The 8,288-nt window shown below is 43.7% G+C and overlaps 1 protein-coding gene across 1 annotated transcript; it reads right to left on the bottom strand.

The window, feature by feature from the left end:
* Positions 870–4,813, bottom strand: LOC109227865. The gene is made up of 3 exons (XM_019393058.1): positions 2,993–4,813; positions 2,419–2,948; positions 870–981 (listed from the first exon to the last, which is right to left on the bottom strand). The coding sequence occupies exons 1-3, from the start codon at positions 4,811–4,813 to the stop codon at positions 870–872; spliced, it is 2,463 nt and encodes an 820-aa protein (XP_019248603.1).

Genomic DNA, 8,288 nt, shown 5'->3' with positions numbered 1-8,288 from the left:
CCAAACTTGGATTTCTAGTGGATCAATACGAGTGTTGCCTGGATAAGGGAGCATCGAGGCTAAAGTAGCCAAGGCATCGGCTAGCTCATTGTGAAACCTGGGAATGTACCTGAACTCGATGGATTTGAATCTTTTGCTCAAGTCTTGCACACATTGTCTGTACGGAATAAGCTTGATGTCTCGAGTCTCCCATTCGCCTTGGGCTTGCCGGATAAGCAAGTCAGAATCTCCCATAACCAATAGTTCATGCACATCCAGATCGATGGCCATTTTCAAACCCATGATACAAGCTTCGTATTCTGCCATATTATTGGTACAGAAGAACCGAAGTCGGGCCGTTGCAAGGTAATGATGTCCAATAGGTGAGATGAGGATTGCCTCGATCCCAACTCCTTTGATATTGACCGCCCCATCAAAATACATTTTCCATACAGGGTGATCGTCTAGAACCACTCCCTCTATTGAGTTGACCTCTTCGTCTGGGAAGTATGTGCTAAGTGGCATGTACTCATTATCAACTGGATTCTCTGCCAAATGATCTGCCAAAGCCTATGATTTCATCGCGGTGCGAGTGACATAGAAGATGTCAAACTCTGTGAGCAGGATTTGCCATTTTGTGAGCCTGCCAATGGGCATTGGCTTTTGGAAGATGTACTTCAAAGGATCCATTCTGGATATGAGGTAAGTAGTGTAGGCCAAAAGATAATGTCTCAGCTTCTGAACGACCCAAGTCAAGGCACAACATGTCCTTTCTAAAAGGGTGTACTTAACCTCATAATTGGTGAACTTCTTGCTCAAATAATAGATTGCCTGTTCCTTTTTGCCTGTTGCATCATGTTGCCCCAGAACGCATCCAAAGGAATTATCCATCACCAATAGATATAAAAACAAAGGCCTACCAGGTTCAGGCGGGACCAGTACAGGGGTTTTTGACAGATAATCTTTGATCCTGTCAAAAGCTTTTTGGCAATCTCTGTCCACCTGATAGCGGCATCCTTTTTCAGCAACTTAAAGATGGGCTCGCACGTGGTTGTGAGCTGGGCAATGAACCTACTGATATAGTTCAACCTCCCGAGCAAACTCATGACTTCCTTTTTGTTCTTCGGGGATGGAAGATCTCAAATGGAATTTATCTTAGATGGATACAATTTGATGCCTCTCCGGCTGACTATAAAACCGAGGAGTTTCCCAGACGGAACCCCAAATGCACACTTGGCTGGATTAAGCTTAAGGTCATACCTTCGAAGTCGTTCGAAGAACTTTTTCAAATCACACACGTGATCAGCTTGTGTCTTTGATTTTATGATGACATCATCGACATATAATTCAATCTCTTTGTGCATCATGTCGTGAAAGATGGTGGTCATGGCCCTCATGTAATTTGCCCCTGCATTCTTTAAACTGAACGGCATGACCTTGTAAAAATAAGTACCCCATGGCATGGTGAAAGCGGTCTTTTCTGCATCATCCTCATCCATTAAAATTTGGTGGTACCCAGCATAGCAATCCACGAACGATTGTATCTCATGTTTTGCACAATTATCTACAAGAATGTGGATATTTGGCAAAGGAAAATTATCCTTTGGACTTGCTTTGTTCAGGTCCCTATAGTCGACACAAACTCTGGTTTTTCCATCCTTCTTTTTCACAGGCACAACATTTGCCACCCAGGTGGTGTATCGGACAGCTCTGACCACATTGGCACTCAGTTGCTTCATTATTTCCTCTTTGATTTTGTCGCTCATGTCTGTTTTAAATTTCCGTTGCTTTTGTTGGACTGGTGGAAAACCAGGATACATAGGAAGCTTATGAACCACCAAATCAGCACTTAAACCAGGCATATCATCGTAAGACCAAGCAAACACATCTCTATATTCAAATAAAAGTTGAATCAAGGCATCTCTGGTTTTTTGTTCAGTGTGAATGCTTATCTTCATTTCTCTAACTTCTTCAGGACTTCCGATATTAATTTTCATTGAGGTTTGGCTTAGGCTTGTTTTCGAATTGTTCCAACTCTCTTTTTATTTCTTCAACAACCTCATCTTCATCATATTCAACCTCTTGATGCATTATTTCGATATTACACAGCTTTTTAAGATCTGGGCGTGAATTCCGCATGCATGTCATGTTATTAAAGCCGGCATTAACAAAACTGAAATGGAAATAAAATGACAGGAATTAGGAAAAGGAAAAGATAGAAAACTTAATAGGAAACTGAACTGCATTTCATTGAATTCGAAAGGATAGAAGGGTTAACATCAAAACAAAACAATCATACTGAGATGTTTGGATTACAACCCTGAAAATAACCCAAAATACAAAAAAGAAGCTGCAAAAGCAAACTACCAAGACTCCTTCCTTGTGGGGAGAGGAGTTGCTTCCCAATTGGTGAGCATGGTATCTGGGTCAATTAGTTGCATATCGGCACGACTAGTTCCTTCACCAGCCTGAATCATATTCACTTCAGAAAACATCTCGCTGAGGCCATGGAAAATTTCAATAATGTTTGCATGCGCCGAGGAATTTTGACCCTCTCGGAATCGTGGCTTGACAAAAGTGTAGAAAATATGAGGGATAGGCTGTTGCAAGACCCATCCATGCTTTTTGCGGTGTTTGGCTTTGTTTTCGTCTGCTTGTGTTGGCCTGAAGCCCAATCCTAAAGTACCATGGTTACCAAACGGAGAAATACGCTCCGAAATTCCTTGCAATGGTGCTCCCAAACCTTTTCCTGGCTCATAACCTTGTCTTATCATAACTGCAGCCGCCATTACAGATGTGGCAGAAAGACGAGGATACAAAATGGGCTTTCCTTCCTCGACATGGTCCATAGTAACCACTTCAAAAGCCTGGTAGACAATGTACTCAGACCCTTCCTTGGCCTCAATACAGGGGATTAACGGGTCTTTATAAATAGAAGACTCGTCTTCTCGGTGAACAGTAATTTTTGCCTGTCATGTTCGAATTTGAGCATCTAATGCAAGGTGGATGGCACAGCTCGGGCCGTATGGATCCATGGCCTTCCAAGAAGAAAGTTATAAGAAGTGGCCATGTCCACTACTTGGAAGACAATCTCAAAGTCAACTGGCCCAATCGTCATGGTGAGGTTGATCTCCCCAATGGTATCTCTTGCTGAGCCATCAAAAGCCCGGATGCGAACATTGCTCGGTCGGATTCTGTCTGTATCGATCTTCATGCTTTGCAAGGTAGAGAGAGGGCATACATCTACACTTGAGCCTCCATCAACCATGACTCGCTTTACATAATGACCCTCACATTTGACCATCAAGTTCAAAGCCCTATTATGCCCGGCTCCTTCCTCGGGAAGTTCATCATCAGTAAAGGAGATTCTGTTCACCTCGAAAAATCTGTTGGCCATCTTCTCTAACTGATTCACTGTGGTCTCCTCTGAGATATGTGCCTCGTTCAGGACCTTGATTAGTACACGGGCATGCTCTTTGGAATGTAGGAGCAGAGATAGTAGAGAGATTTGAGCGGGAGTCTTTCTTAGCTGGTCAATGATTGAGTAATCCTGAACTTTCATCTTTTTCAAAAACTCTTCCGCATCTGCTTCAGTGACTGGTTTCTTTATTGGCAAATGGCCTTCTCTAATTTGCTTGGCCTTCCTCAACTCTTCTGGAGAGTAACATCTCCCTGATCGAGTAAAACCTCCAGTTTCCCCCACTTCCTCTATGATTTCCTTGCCTTTGTAGGTCATCACAGTTTTGTTGTAGTTCCAAGGAGTGGTTTTTGTGTTGGTCACAGGGGGTTGCACGGCAGGTTTGATTACGATCGGCTCTGTTATACCTTTCGTACCTCCCTGCTTCTCCCTTTTGACGGGGTGGCCTCCAAGTACATATAACCTTGGGCTTGGAACACTGGAGTGAACTTCCAACCTCGAGATCTTTGGAACAAATAAAGTTGCCTTATTTGAGCTCTGGGCGCCTTTCACAATCAATGGCACATCTCGGCTGGGACTTACTTCCAGACCTGCTCCTTCTTGAATTGCACCCACTGTCATTTCTGCTCGACCGAGCGGCTTGTATTCTTGGTCTCGGCCAATCATTCCCACAAAATGAACATCATTGTGTGCTGGCAACGGGTTGTTTGTCACGTTAGGAGGGTCCTCGCCATTCATCACTACAATCAGTTTTTCAGAAATGAGTCTCTCTATGGCTCTTTTCAGAGTCCAACAGTCATCAGTGTTATGCCCTGGGGCACCAGAATGATATTCACATCTAGCATTTGCTTGAAATCCATGCAAATCGGGATGCATATGGTGGGGAGCGATGGGTCCAATTACGCCTATTTGCTTCAGCTTCTGGAATAGACTAGAATATGATTCAGCCAATGGAGTGAATTTTTCTACCGGCCTCTGCTCTCGACCATAATCCTGCCTGGGACGAGCATTGTAAGGTGCCCGAAAATTTTGCTGCTGAGGTCGGGGGGCCCTTGGAGCTGGTGCCCGTACCTGCTGATTGGGAGGCCGAGCATATGATTGAGCATTGAACACTGTATATTGTGGTGGGCCCACAGAGTATTGAGGAATCGGCGGGGGATAATAATGTTGAGGGTAGCTGGATTGCCCCTGCTGAAATTGCACATAAGGGTGCGATGCCCCTCTTTGAAACTCCCTAGATCCCGAAGCCATCATGGACCATTCATCTCTCTTCTTTCTATTTGCCAAACCTCCCGACCCATTTTGGATAGCTTGGGTGGTGGCTTTGAGAGCAGCTTGACTTACAATTCTACCTGTCTTGAGGCCATTTTCGACCATCTCCCCTATTTTGATTGCTTCTGCAAAAGGTCTACCCATCGCGGACATCATGTTCTGAAAGTAATCAGGCTCTTGAGCCTCCAAAAAAACAGTGATCAACTCGTGGTTATCCATGGGTGGCTTAACTCTAGCCGCTTGCTCCCTCCACTTGATGGCATACTCCCAAAAACTTTCGGTCGGCTTTTTCTTCATATTGGACAAAGAATTACGGTCCGGCACAATATCAATGTTGTACTAAAATTGTTTGACGAAAGCCTGGGCCATGTCATCCCAAACATGCCAATGAGAGATGTCTTGGTCAATGAACCATTCGGAAGCTACCCCCACAAGGCTTTCCCCAAAGTAAGCCATCAGCAGCTCTTCCTTTCCTCCTGCACCCCTCAACTAGTTACAATACCTTTTCAAGTGGGCGATAGGGTCGCCGTGTCCATCATATTTCTCAAATTTTGGGGTCTTGAACCCTCGTGGCAAATGGATGTGAGGGAACATGCATAGATCATTGAATGAAACACTTTTGTGACCACCTAGTCCCTGTATATTCTTTATATTTTGTTCATGACTTTTCATTTTCCTGGCCATCTCATCTGGCTCAACAGTCGTGGCGGGCTTTTTATTTTCCCCTGGTGATTCGTATCGAGGAGTCTGATTGTATGGAGCCGAGACCCCAAAAGCCATATTTGGAGAATAGTATTGGCCATCATAAGCATGAGATGGTGGCTCATTGTTTGGCCTTGTCACAGGTAGTGGCGGCGGGATTGTATATACCGGTGCGCCAGACACAACGAGAGGGGTGTTCCTAACCGGTGCGACTGGAGGTCACATATTAGAGGTACCGGGGGAAGCATGGAGGCTGTAGTTTGGCACATACCCTGGTGGTAGAATGGGATCGCTCGTTGCATGGAGCGGTGTTTGAGTAGCCTGGGGTATGGTGGAAGTTCCCTCTGAAGGACCCTGGGGTGGAGGTCGACCGGAAACCCAAGCTTGATATACATCTGACAGTTGCTGTCTCAATTTTCTTATTTCCTCCGACTCTTGCTCAACTGACTGACCCTGCGGATTGTCACTGACCAACTCGATTTCGTCACTATTATCCATTACCACCGCTCCCTTAGATCTTGTGAAGTAATGATGTGTTACCAGTTTTTACCACAAACCAACCACCTTAAGCTTACTGAGTAGGTGGCAACAAATGCGTTAGGGTTAAGCATTTCACAGATAGGAATCACGCGTAGATATGCTATGCTCCTAAAATATCACCGTCTCTAATATGCTTTTGGAAGGCTTGATGTTTCATTCCGGCTTATCAGCTTGTTACTTTTCTGTCGCCTTATTTTCTTCTATTTTTTTTATCTGCTTTTCTTTTCACTCGCCTTATCTTGATCCCTCATTTTATAGTCATTTGAAAAATATTTGATCGAACCTTTTGTAGGTTGCCTACGTATCATATCGCCGCATGAATCAGATCATTACGTAGTTCAGGTACATGACCGTTTTTTTTTTTTACAAAACAAACATCTTTTTGGTTCATTTTCGAATTTTTCTAAACAAAATCTTTTTCATTGATTTTTCAATATAGATAATAATTTTTTTTTGATATAAGACTCAAAAAGAAGCAATTACATAAAGATAAACAAGACCAGACTTGACTCAAACAGACTTTTTAGGATAAAAGGCAAAACAACAAGACTCAAAACACCAAAAGACTCTTACAGACTCAAAAACAACAAAAGAAGAATGACAAAGGACTGATAACTAAAAGAAGACTTTGATCTCTGCAGTAGAATCCACCGGCATCACTGTAATCAAGGTGCTTGTTCCTGCGGCTGACCCCCAACATTGCGGTATATCCTCTCCAAGTTTGCAGATATATGACGAGCAACGTTCAATGATACTTCTGCAAACCGCTCAGGCGTCATTCCCTGACAACTCCTGCATGCTCTTGAGGTATATGTGGCTACCTCGAGGATCTTTCCCTTAATGTATTCCTGAGCCACATGCAACTCTTGATTTTGCTGACCACGGGTCTCAGCTAGATCCAGCGCATCACGCTCGCGGTCCAAGGCCATATCTTTCTGGCGCCGAACATCTAGTGACTCCGCTTCTAACTGATTGATCACCTTTTGGTAGTGGTGTCTTTCTATTTCAAACTCCGCGATCTGGATCTCCTTGCTTGACTCAACTTCCCCTATCTGATCCCCCAGACCTTGGATTAATGGAGCAAAACCACTACGCTCGTGATCATGGACTATCCTGAACTGGGCTTCTCTCTCTTCTTGTTGCTGAGCGGTTGCGACTATGTTCTTCTTTTGAATTTGGGCTTTGAGTCCTTTCTTATCTCGTGACCACTGAGCCTTTTCCCGCTCAAAATCTGCCTGTTATATGTCCATGGCTGTCTCCAGAATGCCCTTATCTTCTTGTAATATGTCAATACGGGATTGGAACTCTTGTGCGACTTCCCTTCTGGTTTCTCTAACTCTGGCCTCGATCTCCTCCTCCCAATCAACTGCATGCCGTATGGATCTTTCTAGCCTTTGCTCGGGGATAGCCTGGTTGTGAAACCACTCAAGGTATGCGAGGCTTACCTCCCTACGTTCACGATCAGCTACCATCTCGTCCAAATCAAAAAATCGACCACCAAACCAAACCTTTTGTGCATAAGACTCCCTTGGAGGTTCCTCTCCCTTGAATTACCACACGAACAGACGCATGTCCTCAATCGGGGGCCTCTTTTGCTCTCTCCCTAGCTGGCGCATGACGCGTAGGGGCGCGTAGGGTTGGAAACCTCTGAAACCCATGAGTATGAAGAACGGGCGATACGTCAACATATGCATGACCCTAGCAGAAGGGAACCAATAATAGTTCCAAGTGATTCTATCAGCATTCAATGAACAAAGTAATTTCCGCCAGGCCCTCACCCCCTCTAGAAGATTACAAATTGCGGCCCTGTTCGGGTGACATCCAATGTAATTCAGTCAGTTTTCGTTGAAATTTATTATTTTTGGTGATGATAAAGGTGCTCTATGAACCACATCTGCAGCAGAATGTTGCATCCCTCGAAGTAATCTTCACCCTCTTGGCAGCGGGTCAAAGCTCGAAAGATATCTCCCAAAATCATGGGAAGAATGGTATGATCCTCGCTACTTTGCAAATACGAGACTACCGCAACCAATCGAATTCTGATGCGCCCACCACGCTCTGGAAAGACCATGATCCTAGAAATGATATCATGAACGCGAATTATGATCATTCATTATTTATTTATTTATTTTTGCCAATTTAGGACTCGATCTATTTTAATTTTTTTTTTTAATTTTTTTATTACAATATATATTTTGAATTACCGGACACAAAATTTGAGATGATAAAAACAGAAAAAATGGCTATTATTACAAAGACGGCCCTTTGATACTTCCATAGAAGGCATAAAGGATGTCTCAGTAAAAACAGCCAAACACAGGAACAAAATGATAAAAATAGACAAAGTAATAAATAAAAAACTAATTTTACGAAAATA

The sequence above is a fragment of the Nicotiana attenuata genome, chromosome 6, assembly GCF_001879085.1.
Source record: "Nicotiana attenuata strain UT chromosome 6, NIATTr2, whole genome shotgun sequence".
NCBI lineage: Eukaryota > Viridiplantae > Streptophyta > Magnoliopsida > Solanales > Solanaceae > Nicotiana > Nicotiana attenuata.
The sequence above is the reverse complement of the archived record's forward strand: the minus strand, read 5'-3'. Positions and strand labels throughout refer to the sequence as shown.

What these genes read in the sequence shown, in the direction of transcription:
- LOC109227865 (XM_019393058.1), bottom strand. Translation starts at nt 4,813, where the DNA reads ATGGGTAGACCTTTTGCAGAAGCAATCAAAATAGGGGAGATGGTCGAA. An exon ending in GGATCCATACGGCCCGAGCT is followed by an intron (nt 2,949 to 2,992) that starts GTGCCATCCACC and finishes CGAACATGACAG; the next exon opens with GCAAAAATTACTGTTCACCG. An exon ending in GGAACTAGTCGTGCCGATAT is followed by an intron (nt 982 to 2,418) that starts GCAACTAATTGA and finishes TGCCGCTATCAG; the next exon opens with GTGGACAGAGATTGCCAAAA.